The sequence below is a fragment of the Ochotona curzoniae genome, unplaced genomic scaffold, assembly GCF_017591425.1.
Source record: "Ochotona curzoniae isolate NIBS_2020 unplaced genomic scaffold, NIBS_Ocur_1.0 contig_908, whole genome shotgun sequence".
In the NCBI taxonomy this organism is placed as follows: Eukaryota; Metazoa; Chordata; class Mammalia; order Lagomorpha; family Ochotonidae; genus Ochotona; species Ochotona curzoniae.
Genome location: NW_024466607.1, coordinates 26,470,038 through 26,485,737, shown reverse-complemented (window position 1 = coordinate 26,485,737; position 15,700 = coordinate 26,470,038). Strand labels below are relative to the sequence as shown.

Below are 15,700 nucleotides of genomic sequence, written 5' to 3'. Positions count from 1 at the left end.
ACTTTACCTGCTATGTTATCGTGCTGGGCCCAATACATATAAATCTTAAGAAAAAAAAAAAAAAGACCATTTACTCAAGCCTTCCGGTAGGTGGTTCCCTGAGACCTACCCAGCCCTGCTCCTTTTAGAACATTTGCTTTTCCAAAACATGAGTCAACTTTCAAACTCTGATGCAAAAAGTGGGATTTTAAATGGTGTCTTTTGGCAAACAGAAGAATCCTGCAACCATGCACAGTTTCCATTCACTGTTTTGAAGATGCCTTACACATATCGAAGGAGCAGACGATGTTGGCATGCCCTAGGCTTCCTTTTTCAAGACTCTGCTATTCCTGACAAGCCCTGGGTTAGAGGCTGTCCATCCACCTCCATCTGGGTGGGAATGGGGGTCCAGAAGAAACCTGCCATTTCCTAGCCCCTTGCTGTCTGCCCTCACATGGCACTGGCACCTTCAGTCTCTCCTGAGAGGCGCTTTGCCCCGCTCCATAGTGCTAACATCCCAGGCCTTGGAGTCACGGCCCCCTGTTCATCCTAGCTCACTTCAGACGTGATGAACCCTAACTGCTTTAGAAAGGACAACACACACAGCATCCTGCAGTCTGCCCTTGGGGCCTTTTCTTGAAGGCTACTCCCATCCATTGCCAGGGTCTCCCCCAGTAGTCCCAACAATCTATCAACAACTCCATTTCTGAAACCTGCATTTCTCCCGTGGGTCTGGTCTTGCGCCTCCATCCTCGTCTGAGGCCACGTGTTGGTAACTCCAGGGCTCTAGGCCTCCCTTAGGGAGGAGTGTAAACCCATTCCTTACACATAAGCTCTGCTTTGACATCAAGTGGACCTGACTCTGTGATGTTGAACACAACACCTGGCTAATCTAGGATTATCTCAGAGGATGACTGGACTTAACTGGAAGCTCCTCACAACCAAAATCTTGTCCAAACAGGGTCTTGCAGACATGCTACCTGTTAGCTTCAGCTTCTGGTTCTCAACTACGCAATCCATGCCATCTGCACTGAGACAGCTCCCCGCAACTGCTTCCATTCATTAGCAATGTCCCTGGCCAAGTTGTCTGAACTTTCCAACCAATGTAATTATCCTGGATAAAGACAGAACCAACAGCTGCTGTATGGAAAGGAGTCACTTACGGCCCAGCCTTCCATCCCCCTCACCTTTTACTCTGCAGTGTTGGGCCTGCCCCTGTCTTCACTGGAACACCGGCACTGTGTGCAGGAGTTTGTCCTGGGCTTGCCTTTCTCCAGTCTCTGGACATGAGCCTAACTCTAACCCTAACTCTGGACATGAGCCTCCACACATGGAAATGGACTAAGAGGTGTGGCATGCCGGGCCTCCGTAGGGTATGATTGGTAACTTCTTTCACATGATTCTTGGAGTCTGTGACCCAAAATATATATACATACATACAATAAAATGATTAGGAGCCACAGTTTCAAGTCTTGAATTCAGTAGTTCATAGCTCGGTTCTGCCAACTACTGGCTAGATAATCACTCTGAGAGTCCTTCCAAGTTCCACATCGGTATCACCAGGGACAAAATAACCTCCAAAGGCAAGGGCTTGCTGAGCGTAAGCAATCAAGCTCTTGGCACAGCAGCCAGCCTGTGAGGTACTTCACAAGGTGAGTCTAATACACACGTGTTTTTTCCAGGTCAGCCCCCCAACTCATCATCTAAAGTGCAAGAAAAACTCCAGGGCCTGCAATATACCTTGAACCTACCTCCTAGAACTCAGCCTGGATCTTGCCCTGGCCACTCGTCGCTCTTACCACATAACTCATGGGAAGCTCTCTTCAGCCAACCTCACATCTGTAGATTCTCAGACCCCTTAGCCTTTTACCTCAGCTCCAGGCCTGTGGGTTTTACCTTTAAGTGATTTTTGCAACTGGTCCTCTCTGCCCCCATAGTCTAAGGCATCGCCTGGAAACCAGTAACTTACCTGGAAAATGTACAGGTTTCGTCACGCTTTCATTCCGCCGGTCTCAGCTGGCCATCCTGTTGTTATCCGCACTTATTACTGGAGGGGCCTATGGGAAGGAGATCATAATTTTAAGTGTTGGGTTCTTCCCTTTCCCTTAAAATGTTTCTTTTGGCTGACAGTCTCACACCCTGCCCACCCCCAAGGGACCAACAGCTTTGGTTGTGGGACATGAGTCTAACAAGTACCACAAATTACGGCTGGGTTCCTTTATTGCCACCAGCAATAGGGGCAGGAGGAACTACAAGAGAAAAAGGAGAAGGGCCAGGGCCTGAGGCTTGATTCAGAGACAACTTTCTTGATGAGGATTAGACAAAGGGGAGTGAAAGCAAATGTTTTGAGGTGAAAGAGTGAAGATCCAAGAAAAACACTTCTGTGTACCTGTGATTTTCCAGTCTCCAGGTTCCATAAAACTCAAGGTCCTGGATAAACCAACACCAACTTCTTCATGCAAGACGAATTGCTCCTCCTGTCCATTTCTTGACTCCTGTGTGCCCCTTGTTTATGTTCTCTGTGTAGGACAGTGGTGGGGAACTTGTGGCTCACAGGCTACATAAAACCTGTGAAATGTGGTCTGATCCTGCCACTTCAGGCAACTGCAGGCAGGACTCAAAATTCATTAGTTTAGGCTACTTTCTAATGGTTAATCCTGTAGGGCTCCCAGATAATTTGTAAATATTCAAGCAGCCCATCCCCCACCTGCCGGCCCTACAATGACTTTCCCTTGGCCTTTCTGCTGGGAGCAATCCTGTTGGCCCAGCCCCAGCCCCCTTCCTTGAGCTAGTCTCACTCTCCAGAGCCGGGTGACCTGTCAGGGACCGTGTCACTACGCTGGGACAGTGAGCAGGGAGCTTTTCCCTGCGGGCGAGAGACCAGCCAAGCTGGGCACTGCTCACAGGACACTGCTCACGCTTGCACCGTCACCTGACATCCACGCGCCAACACACAAAGCACTTGCTCCTTTCACTTCAAACCAGATTTTCATGAATTTACCAGAACAACTGACTAGCAAATAGCAAAACTGGCCATCCTTGGAAACATGAGATTTTACTGTACGCTGAGTATGACTGAAATGTGGTTGGCCTTTCCAGTAAGGGACGTATGTGTAAGCCAGGCAGAGGGCAGACAAGCTCGGGATTAAAACCTTTCCCTCCAACCAAGCCGACCATATGTCATCCAACTTAGACATAAGGAAGTTCAAAAAGAATCGGCTGTTCCTCTAGTGTCTCCTCCCCGCAGTCTCCCTCACCAACCTGCGGAGCCAGGACACAGCAGCGCTTACTGTTGACTCGGCCACTAGCGCACCCAGGGCCAGGCTGCCAGGCTTCCTGCCCGGGAGCGGCGATCTTCCCGGGCACGGTGGGGAGGCTGCAGTGAAGGTCCCTCCCAAGGCTGGTCGGTTCAGGATCACGAGGCAGAAACATGTCACATAGTTCATGCAGCCAACCTTATTTATTGAGAAGTCCTAATTTTATTGCCCGTTTAGTAACATGTTGTTCCACAAACTAATTTCTCATAAAGCAAAGCACAACTTTTTCTTATAAATAGTATAAATTATTTTATTTACAGAAACTTGTTACAAAACAAATAGACTATATATTTCTTCTCTTTTAAATATCCAAAGTAATTTTCTATCCCTTGACATTTGTTCTTGTTCTATACAGCAGCCAACACAAGTCCAGCTGAGATGCTCTTGATTATGTGTACAAATCATCAAACTACTCACACATTTTAACACAGGAGATTGCTTTTAGAACCAAGCTCAAAAAAACGTAGCAGAATGCTGTCCAGCCCTACATTCACACTGACAGTATGTAGTGCTCATTTAAATGATCTGAAAACATAAAATGTTTTGCACAAAATGTAAAAATGATTATTTTCTGTTAAACAGCAAACAAAACTTCTACCATCAGTTTCCGAAGCCCACCATGTTCTCCACCCAGGACACAATGAGAGACGTTAAGAAATTCCTTGGCAACAAAACTCTCTCGCAGGAAGACAGCTGCCTTAGTAAGTCACGTTTTTCAAATTACACTTTTTTTTTTCATTGTTCTCAGAGGTACTTCTTTGCATTACATTTTTGGAATATAAAATATTTTAAATATTTTATTTTAAACTATTTCATGCGTGAGTAACAAAACAGACACATCATATAAGTTGCTGGCAGACACAAAGATTTGTAACCCTTGGTGCCACTGGGCAATCTGTCAACAGCTCAATTACTGTGACCCAAAAGGTCTTGATTTTAAAATGCCTTAGAAAATTACCAGCATTGGTGGTTTTCAACTCTTCCCTTAAAAGTCTAGAAACAATATTTAGGTGGAAAAAGCAAACTCCAAAAGTTCAACTGAACATTCAAGTCTTTTTAAAGAGTATCTGTCTAAGCTTAAAACTAGGTTCAGGCACTTTCAGTTTTTTCCATTAGTTTAAAACCACATCACATACTCACACACATGTGCTCGGTGCACACGGGCACATGCACACACACCCAGGCGTGCACACACACACGCTCACATAAAACACTAACAAAAAGAAAAGCAGTGTGTCACTTAGTTACATGTAGTCTATTGGGAAATCAGGAAGCTAGGGAGACGCAATGCCCACTTCATCTGGATGAATCCACTCCCGAGACGCGAAAAGGGACAGACACTTCCACAGCACAGAGGCATCCCTTCAACTGCAAAGGAGGCAGGTTCTAGAACTATTGGCTTGGCAGTGAACCACTTCAAATTATAAAAAGGTATTTACTTTTATTAATTAATAAATAAATACTAGATGATCTCAATTGTACCAAAACAGGATATCAGAAAAAAAGACCTGTGCAAAAATACATATTTAAATATGTACAATTCATTTTTAACAAAATATGTCTTCTGAAATAGGGATACTTCCGTATTTATAATAGAACAAGAAATTCCAAAATAAAGATACAAAAGTAGGTTTTGTATAATTCTTTGTTCATCATTGCAGCACTTTTTTTTTGTAGGTTAAGAAAACTGCAGAAGTTGTCATGAAATTCTATTGGAAAGGATATAAAAATTATCTTGGTTTTAATTGATACCAAAGTCTGTCTAGAAACATCCCAACCACTGCAAATTTGGTTTTTGCAAGTTAATTTAATTCAAAAAAATACGTGTACTCCCGTGTTTTAAATGGTCTTAACTGTTCATCATAATAAAAAGTTGTAGGAGAAAATAAAATATTTCAACAGTCTAAAATTTAATAGCACTGTTTAGAATATGTCTGTTTGTGGCAGGCAGAATCCAAAATGGCTAATTTCCTAATCCCGATGCTCGGTGTGTTACCGGGAGACATAATGAAATTCAATTAAAACCTTAAATCTTAGAAATTAAATGATCACCACTCACTAATCTAAATATCTACATTATTCTGAATCAACTTGCTATTGTGGATCCTATTCACATCTCTCGGAACAACATGATCTGTTTATAAAATCCATCGCTAAAAGCAACTTTTTAACCATCAAGTCCCCTTGGCTCTGAAAATAAATTCTACCCACACCCCATTGCACTTGTCACCAAGGAATCACCCAGGTACGTTCTGATTCCCTCTTGACCTCCCCTCTCTCCTACCCAATCAGGATGGGACCAGCAGGTTGATTTTCCTAACTGTTCCATCCATGTTCTCTCCTTACTCAACTTTCCTATTTGTATCATTTTAAAAACATTTACTGATTGATTGCATAACAAGTGAACAGGATACTGTTCTCCCCTTCCTTTAAAAAAAAATCAGTTATTTTACATCAATTTATAGCTAAAGTATCTGCATAAAGTTTTTTTTGTTTTCTTACATAACAATAATAATCCCATAGTAATTCACATTATTAGGCTGGTAACGTAGTATTTATTCATTTTACCTGTTGTTAACTTGAAATTCCCTGAAACTGAAGTTTGTAACCTAGGAATCATATGGGATAAAGGATGCACGCACTCACTGGCTCTGTCTGGGTCCTGGCCAGGGCAATGAGCCGGGCCTTGGAAATTTTACCCTGTGTTCGGCAGCTTTGTGTGTTCTGGGCCAAAGTGTTTGGTTCTGGGTTCATGTGCGGGGATGGTAGCATCACATGTAAAAAGGCCCCAGCACACCCTCCAAAGCCAACGACACCTTCTTAAGCAGTGCTGTTTGGACAAGATATCAGAATAAAACATCCTAGAGGATTCCAGAACTCTCTCAGGAAGATGGCTGGCATTAACCCCAAGAGAGGAGGGATGGATATCAAGGGGATACTAAGCACACCACAGGGAACCTCCAGAGGCCCCCACACACATTCTCCAACCCCTGCCCTCAGTGCTTTGCTCCCACCCACCCCAACTGCCCAAGCAAGCATCCACAGTGGCCCGGGGTGGCAGAGGTGTGGACACACGTGGCATGACACGCAGGCTACAAGCACGGGTGACACCTCATCCCGGACAGCATCCACAGAGGGAAACGGGAACGTGGAGAGTGCCTTGCAAACACTGAAGTCCATCCTAATAATTTCATTTTAAAAGGCAATTTTTAAAAAGCAAACTGAGTGGGACAACCAACCCAATCTGACATACTGTTGAACACCAGAACTTATAGGATAAGAAAATTCCATCTTTGGAATTTTACCTTTCCCAACAACCCACCCACCCTTCCCCCCACCCTGATTTGGCTTTCCAATATTTGTTTTTGTTTTGTTGAAATCACACAGAAACGCTCTTGTTCTATGAAAAGTAAGCCTCTAAAATGTGTATACTTGCTGTCTGGTCAACAATGGCTTCAAATTATTTTTAAGTCCACAACTTCGGAAAACCTATGCCGGATTCCACATGAGATGCTAGGCTATTTTCATCATGGTGCCTGGCACTAATGTCCATATTCCACTCCCAGAACATCATTATGGAAATCTAAAGCCAAGTTCCCTTTGCTGGAGGGCTGCTCTGCAGTTTGCTATCTTCTGGGAGGTCTCCAGTCCCTTGGGAAGAAGCCTGACTGCTGGAGAGGGAGTGACCTACACAAGACAGGGTGTAAAACAAATAGTAACAACAACAACAAAAACCAAAAAAAAAAAAAAAAAAACAAAAAAAAAAAACCAAAAACAGACAGACAGACAAACAAAAACCCTGGCAGGAAAGGGAAGAGAGAGGAAAGTCTACAGTAACGCTCTTGCCAAAACATTCTTCTGCCTGGCCAATCAAAGAGTGGCTCCATGATAAGTTAAAAAAACAAAACAAGAACAAAAACTCTCACAGATTGGTAGCAAGCAGTCCAGACCACTTTAACACTGACATTAGCAATTCGGTGGCTGAACCTGATCCAGTGTCCTTTGTGAGTACTCACTGCTACAGACATAGCTTCAGGGAAATCCTCATGAAAACGCCAGCCCGACAGGCTGCTACCCTTGAGGCCCACGGGAGGCTGGGCAAACACACTCAAAGGCATCGTGGAGTCCAGAGTGCTGAGTGAAGGTGTAACTTGTCCTCAAAAGGGTCCGGATTAGTCCTCCCAGTGACACTGTCAGTTGTCAGGGACGTGCCTTTGGCTTTTAAAAAAGAAGGGGTGGGGAAACAAGGAAGAGGTAAGTAAGCCGTCGTACACTGCTCTCCCCTGCTTCCAAACACCACCATTCCAAGAGCTACATACCCACCACTCAACTCTGCGTCACCGGACCGTCCCAGCAGCAGGAGCTGCAGAACTCAGCCCAAGCCTCCAAAAATCTTGCCGGCTCTGGGACACAGCCATTCTAGAGACTGGCTTTGAGGACTGGCCAAAGGAGATGCAGGCCTGTGTCTAGCTGAGAAAAGGCCCTCGAGTTTGCATCTTGATCCGTATTTATGAGCTTTGTGGCCTTCAAACGTTAACTGAGAAAAGTTCAAGTGGGAGAGGGCACACAGGTGCCCGCAGAGCCCAGGGAGGGGACTATTCTAAGGGTGAATAGCAGACTCTTCAGCCTAGCCCCGAGTCCTTGATCTCCCGCACATCTTCCTCAGATGTTCAAACAGCTCAGCTGTTTTTAAGTCTGCTCCACAACCAACAAGTGTACGCGTCCCTACTTTCCCCAGAACAGCATTCTTCAACATCCCCTCGGAGACTGAGAACTGTTCAGGACCCTCCTGCAGACAGAACTTTTAAGAAGTTCTGTATCATTTCTTTGGGTTCACAGACCATCTGATCTCTTTCCAGGGCCTCTCCTAGAGCCTGTATAGCACAGTAAGTCCTCCACTGGGTAAAGCTTTCTCAAGTACAAACTTCAGCTGAAACTTCAGCTTGGGAAGAGAACCCAAAGCGATGACAAGACAGGAGAAATCAGAGGTGGCAAGCAGGCAGGTCAGGAGCCCCACACGGTGCACAGACACACAAATGCTAAAAACGTTTATACATCTGCATCTATCAACATCTGTATATATTGAACATGAGGGACTTCAAAAAGTATGTGGAAAAACACAAGCTAAATTTATTTTCATGCAGAAGTAGCTGAAAACCATTGCAGTTTCACAATCTACATTTCCATATGTATCTTAAAATGGCCAAATTCCATAAGCAAGCCCAAATCTACAGGCTTTCTTTACAACTGCTACCGAGTGTCTGCGAGCAGCTGCTCCATGCAGTCGGGTGCCCAGGGCCCACACCAAGGGCACTGCTACTTGGTACCGTGTCTTCCCTAGCCTCTGTCCGCCCTGTGGGCTGCCAAGGGCACATGCCTGCGATGAGCAGACAGCAGGCTCCCTAACGCAAATGTGAGATGCACAGTACAGCACCTTGGCTGGCCACATCTCCTCAGAGAAGCAAACCCTTGGGGTTTCAAGGGCATAAGTGTGTCCATTTACTTGCTCTAAGGAGCAAACACCGACCAAGAAATTAAAACCCAACTTTTCTTGCTGCAGCAAATCCTGCTCAAAAAGTAAGTCAGACAACAACCCAGTAGTTTGTAAGCGGAGTAGCTACCTGAAATCCTGGAGAACCCACTTCCCTGCATCCCTAGGGGGAGGAATATAAACTGACATCAACAGCAGAGGGGAGCCATGGCACAGTGAGAACTTTCTCGGTAGTTCCTAAGAAGTCCTAACTGGGTATTTGAGGCAAGTTCTACAGATGAGCAAGGACGGGGAAAACAACCACAAAAAAAGGAAAAAAAAAAAAAAAAAAAGGAGCCTCACATTTTAAATCGGGGCTCTGGGGAGATGCTGCTGGCATTCCTGTTCAGAAGCAGAGTGAGGAGAGGTCCTGATGAAGGAGATGGTGAGAGACGAGCTGAAGGCAGAGCCAAGCTAAAGGCAAGGAGGTCAGGAAACAGGAACTGTGGAGAAGGCAGCAGGCGAGACCCCACACAGCAGATCAGGGCAGTCAGCCACCCGGTCAACACGCACCTAGCCACTGCTCCACTACAACTACATTCAGACTTCAGATATGTAACTTGCAATGGAATTGTACTCTGCTAAGCCCACACTGAATCCTGGTTACCTGTCTACCTCGTGAGCAGGGAGGAGAAACTCTGAGATTTAACTGCACATCTACAGTTTTTCAAGGGGAAAAACTACTTTGAATCAGAACATCATCTCTTTCCAGAGCTTTCTGCAGAGTACTGCACTGGAAACCCACTCCCGTGGGAACACACCACTTGCCTCCCTCCTCAGCAGCACAGAGGCGGCACCACATGGGCTGCGGAATGGCCTCTCCTGTGGTCCTGTGGTCCTTACTGGGCTCACAGGACACGTGTGTTCCTCAGCCTTGCATGCTAACTGCGGGAGCAGCCTCCTTCCCCAGGGCATCCTCCAAGCCCTCGGAGACCCTGGCAGAGACCAGCCCCAGCTACCTTCAAGTGCCTAGGAGCGCTTCCTTTTCTCAACACAGTAGGACGCTGTGCATCACTTCCAGACAAAGCAACCGAGCGCGTGAGAGCTGTCTGACCCAGCAGAAGACCCCAAAGGAGAGGAAGCACGGCCTCCCCGGGGCTCAGAGTCCGCCTCCTACCTGATGCAGAAGGGAACTGTTCGTCAGGCCTTGCGCCCCTGGGATGCTGCCTGTGTGTTTCATGTGGACGTTGTTCACGGCCGGCAGTTTGGCAACCTTTGTGGGCTTGCTGCTGTTGCTGACGCTGCTGGAGCCGGGGGAGCACTTTCTCTTCTTTCCCATGAGCTTGTCTAGAGGAGTGTGTGAGTGTGGGAAACCGCCATGGGAGTTGACGGGCAGTTCGCTGGACTGGTGAACGAATGGACCAAGAGAAAGAGTGGAATCCCCGCTGTTCACCATCACACTCATCCTCTTGATAGATTCGGCAGAGCTCCCACCTGGGGGCCCCCTCCCTGACTGGTCGTGCCGGACGCTCACTGAGTTGGCTTTGTTCGTCACACAGTTGAGGCCACTGCTATGAGAAGACATTACCGCTGAAGGGTATGGAGGCCCAGGGTGAGCCACACAGTTTTTCCTAAAAGACTCCATGGAATGAGAAGAAGAGGAGGAAGTGGAGGAGGAGGGGTGAACTAAGAGAGGGGCAATGTTTTTGCGTTTCTTTCCTGAGCCGCCACTGGTACTACTACTGGCATTGTGACAGTTAGTGTTGTTACCAGGAGGCTCCTTGGGCCTTAAAGACTTGCTGGATTTCAACTTCTGAGGTTTCCTGGACATGGGGGAGGAAGGGACTGAGGAGAGGCCAGAGGGAGTGGCAGGGGACGACGATGACGACGACACCTGTCTGGACTGCATGCTGCACGCCACAGGGTCCACAGCTCCCGAGGTGGCGGGCTGCGCGTTCAGGGTGGTTCCGTGGGCCGGTACCGATTTGCCGCTGGGGGAGATGCAGGTGGACGAGACAAGAACTGGGGATGTAGAGACGGTGGCTGCTGTAAGATAGCTGACTCCGCCCTGGGATGTCGGCACAGAATTTGTCCGGTGAGGAACACGTGTGGAGATGGGTGATGTGGTATTGTTGGGCACTGGTGGAATTTTCCTTTATCAAAAAAAAAAAAAAAAAGCAGAAAGTACGCAATAGCATTCAACACAGACCATTCACACAAATCTCTGCTGAGGGGAGACAGCTCCCTGACCAGCCGATGGTTGCCCAATACAAAGCCCAGTTCCAAGGAGCCTTCCTTGGGTTGTGGGAGGAAGAGCAGGGTGGTGCCCACTGCCACCGCAGCTCGACGCCATCACCTCCTTCAGCGCAGGCACCAATGTCCCTCACATGCTGAGACAATGCCGAGGTACAAGGCTGTGACGTGTCTTGGCTGGAACCACTCCGCCTGGCTCATGCACATCAGTGTGTTCTCAGCAGGTCTGGGTGCACCTCCCCCCGCCCCGCCCCTTGCCAGACTCACTCTAGGCCATTCTACACTCTTTGAGACTAAGCAACAACCCCAGTTGACTTGCCTTTGGAGCCCCGGCACCCAGCACAGTGCCTGCTATATACAATGGCTCTCAATGAACTCTCAGGGACTACAAGAGCAGATGAGAAAGAAGCACGGCCCGGCTCATTCAGAGCACTTCTGAGGTCATCATATCGCCTGGGCAACTTCACATGTGAAGCAAGCCTCGGGCTCTGGGGGTTTCAGCCATGGTGTTGTGCTCTGGTGTGGCAAGCCCAGGGAGGTGAGCTGTTGGAGCAAGTGTGAGCCGCTCCAATCCCCACACAGGGTAGGGGATCCCACTCCCTCCTAAGTTTATCTCTCATGTTTTTTTCCTTCTTTGTAAAATTATTTTGAGATGCCAAGTGTAGGGGATGGGGCAGGGAAGGATCCTAGTCACTGATTCACTCCCCAGAAGCCAGGAGCCCAAACCAGGGGCGGGGGGGGGGGGCAGCAGGAACCCCTCCCCTGCTACCTCTCTGGGGACACATCTGCAGGAGGCTAGACCCAGGATACACACCCGGGCACTGACAAGCACCATCAGTGTCTCAACCGCTGGGCTAACCCCTTACCCCTCAGCTCTGATTGTTAAATGATCCAGAAACTCTTACAGCAGCATGAAAACTGAAGTGATAAAACAGAAGCATCCTTCCTGGAAATCAAGTGCCGAGACTGCCTTGCTCAAAGTGATACGCAGGGCTCAGCCAGGTGTGATCCCAGCCGGGGCTCAGCATGCTGCCAGCTTGCTTTGCAGAAGCTTCCCCCCACCTTTAATGCCCACTTATTTTCACTGGAAAGACAGAGAGACAGACAGACACACACACATACACACAAAGATCCTCCTTTCACTGACTAACTCCCCAAACAGCCACAAAGGCCAGGGCTGAGCTGATCTGAGGTCAGGAACTTCTTCCACATCTCCCACATTGATGCAGGGCCCCAAGGACCTGAGCCACCATCCTGTGCCTTCTGAAGCCACAAGCAGGGAGCAGTATTGGAAGTGGAGCAGCTGGGACATGTACAGGTATTGAGGAGATGCCAGCACAGTAGGCAGAGGATTAGCCTGACAAGCCACAGCACCAGTTCCTTTGCCGATTTTTTTTTTTGAAGGACAGTATGTTAATAAAAGTTATCAGTGGCTAGAAACCCCTGCACCTGCTCTAAAACCCCTTTGTGATTATGCAACTCTGGGCCTTTGCAAAACTGCCTGAGAAGCTTAAGCCACACCCACACACATCCACCAGAGGCTCTGGAGGGACAGGGCAGATGCTGGCCATCCTATCTCTGCAGGAGACTGATGCAGAGGTAAGTCTGAGGAGCTGGACTCTATGCTAACACAACTTGCAGGAAGGACAAGCGCCGACATGATCTGCCAACTTGGTGGGAAATGCTGAATTCCTGGGCCCCACCCCACTCTGACTTCATCAGAAGCTTTATCTCAACAAGGCCCCAGGGGATCTGTGGGCACTGGCTCACTCCTCTGGGAGCCCTGCTCTAAACAAATCAGTCCACAGTTTGGTGGGTGCACTGGCCTCCTGTGGCCACCAGGTGGCCAAGGACGCTATGTTAGGCCCAGGCTGTCTTTCTGTGCTCTGGGGAGAAGACCGTGCACCAGGGAAAGTAGGCAACAATGACTACCTCTGAAACTCTATGTAATTCATGCCGTTCTGTGTAACTAGAAGGTGAACTATAACATGCAGCTACACTGCCTCGTGTTTGCACAGACCGAACATTCACAGCTAAGGAAAATGGCACCATTTGTGGGGGCTGGGTGGGCAGGAAGGTGTATAGGAGCTAGGAGTACCATTCTCTTCACTGTACGCCTTCTATTCACTGTTCTTTTCCTAAGCCAAGGGAAAGAAGGAAAAACTTCCTACCCACCCCAGTCCCTTCTTCCGGGGTGTGCGAGTAACAGACACAAACCAACAAAGGGCAAGTAGGCAGGTCCCAGAAACCCCAGGGGCTGGAACTGGCCTCCTGGGCCACGGCCCCCAGAGGAAGCACCTGCTGACATCACCTCAGTCCAGAGACTCCACACACCAACACTGACTTATCTTCCATCAGATCCTCTTCCACTTTACCTTGAAATTTACCGCACTAAAAACTGAAGCTAGGGACCCTTCCTGGGGGAAACAGTTAACAGGCTAAGCGCACAGGACAGGGTCTGGACCATGGAGCAAATTTCCTCAAGTGCCTGAAATAGGTCCTGAGCCTTCTGGCCCTGCCTCGGGGCCTGTGTGCATCAGCTGACAGCATTCTCAAGCCCCAGGGCAGGTTCCCATCCCCCTCAAGCCAGAGTGCCAGATCACCACGGAGCAACACGACTGCACAGCTGTGTTGGCTTTCCTGAACCAAAGGTCATGTTCATGGAAAGGCTTGGTGTTCTCCCCGGGAGCCAGTGATAAGGCAGTCAGTGCTTGCACAGCGTGGAGAGATGCCAGATGGTGCTGTCAACCTCTCAAGTTCACAGCACACACAAGCCACCTGGAACCAAACCATCTCTGCCCAAACTGTTGGCCATAAACTGCTTATCAATATAGTGTGGAAAAACACACTGAGGGCGCTTCTTTACCCACTGAGGGCGCGTACCTCAGTAGCTCACCCGAACTCTCCAAGTACCACTGTGGAGTGTGAGGAAAGCAGCAGCACATTCCGGGGACTACGCCCCTGATTTTATCTCTGGCCTCAGGAACAGGAAGAAGAACCTCCTACCCAGTAAAATCCAGTCACGTAAACATGACCTAGGGAAGCAGACGTCTCTGCACCTGCAAGTCCAGGTGAATTAATCAGTGAACACGCTCTTGTCCATGACAGTGGCTCCTTGGGTTAAATGCTCATCAGGGCCACTCAGGCCCAGCGTCTCTGACTCAATTAAGCAAGCAAGGAACGAATCATATGGCTGCACTGGTAGAGTGTATTCAAGGAAGCGCTGGGCGGTGATGGACAAAGTGCAGGATCCAGGATGATACAGGGATTCCTGGACTGTCTCGTTCAGCAAAGCCCGAGGCTCATCAAAATATACCCACCTACCACTAGCTCCTCCAAATGCTCCCCTACATGAAGGTCCCCAAGTGAAAATCAGATGCCCCGAATGACACACAGCAATGTTACAAAGCACAGAGTCCACTAAGGGCTCTAACAAGTCCTGTAGCAACAGAAACTACTTTGTTTCAGGAAAGGTTCAATCAAAGTCTCCTGGCCATGGAGCCTTTCTTCCACTGCAATCCCACAAGGCGAACAGCAGCATCCGTTAGGCCTGCTGGGACAACTTCACACGACCAGGCTCCTCTCCTGGCATTCTCTGGTCACTGCCCACTGAACTGAGATGCACCCGTGGGGTCCTCTGGCACTTGCAACCCTCTCACACGCAGCTCTCTGTGTTGTTTGATTCAACTGTCATTTCCTCTGACTCAAGGCCTTCACCAGGCTGGAAGCCCCTGGCCTCCTGCCCCAGGGGCTGCTCCTCAGCCTCCACCCACATGGCTCCTTCCTGGGTTACCTCTGCACAGGGCAACCCCTCGAGCTCTCAGGCCTGCTGGCCACCTGTATCAGTTGTTTATTTGGAAACAGACTGCCACATCCAAGCCCTGGCTCTCCCACTAACTTACTCATGGCCTTGGATCTGCTTCATTATCTGTAAGACACAGTAATATCCTGGTCATGTGACACAGAGGTAAGAAAATCAGCCATATTTACAAAGTGCTCTGCCATCACAATGAGCTCTCTGCAGTCGCAAGAGATGATCAGAGCTTCCACGGCCGGTCTCACAGACGCTGGAATCGCCTTAGTCCTGCTAACTGGTGCTTGCTCCCTCCGCTCCCAAGGAGACTGTTGAAAGCCGTACATGTGGGACCCATAAGCCAGAATCTCCAGCATTCAGAACAACACAGGAACCCCCAAAAGCTTTGGACAATGAATACTATTTAAAAAAACTACATATGGATTTCAAAATACCTTGCATGAAATAGGCTTCCGCCTCATTTGGTTCCTGCAGATTTTTAAAGTACTCTCACAGGTAACTGCTGATGGGCTGGGAGGTTATGAAGGATCAATTACCAGCAAGAGAAGGCCACCTTCTAACACCAGGCCCAGAGCACACGGAACAATGCATTCTCCCCCGGCACTGACACTCACTCACCTCCACAGCTGCGCATTCAGATGCTTCTCCACCATGAGGTTGAGGGCGCAGCGCAGCCGGTTCCACCTGGAGTCAAACACGTAATAACCTCTTCCAATCTGCCGGCTCCCAAATGTGCAAAACTGAAATGGAGAACACAGTCACACATACATGCCAGATCTGCCACTCTCCGCCCCTGTGGGGACGGTTCCCACTCAAAACTGAGTGCTAAACAGGAGACACACAGCTGACACTGAAGACTACTGGCCA

The 15,700-nt window shown here is 48.4% G+C and overlaps 1 protein-coding gene across 2 annotated transcripts in view; it reads right to left on the bottom strand.

Annotated features, from left to right (window-relative positions):
• Positions 1–1,202: 1,202 nt before the first annotated feature.
• The window catches only part of ATXN7 (ataxin 7), a 107,388-nt gene continuing 92,890 nt past the window's right edge, over positions 1,203–15,700 (bottom strand). For both annotated transcript variants that reach the window (XM_040994768.1, XM_040994769.1), the window contains 3 exons: positions 15,452–15,573; positions 9,944–10,919; positions 1,203–7,514 (listed from right to left, as the gene is read on the bottom strand). In XM_040994768.1, coding sequence (XP_040850702.1) covers positions 7,497–7,514; positions 9,944–10,919; positions 15,452–15,573 — 1,116 coding nt within the window. In that variant the 3' untranslated portion in view covers positions 1,203–7,496. The remainder of the gene's footprint in view (positions 7,515–9,943; positions 10,920–15,451; positions 15,574–15,700) is intronic.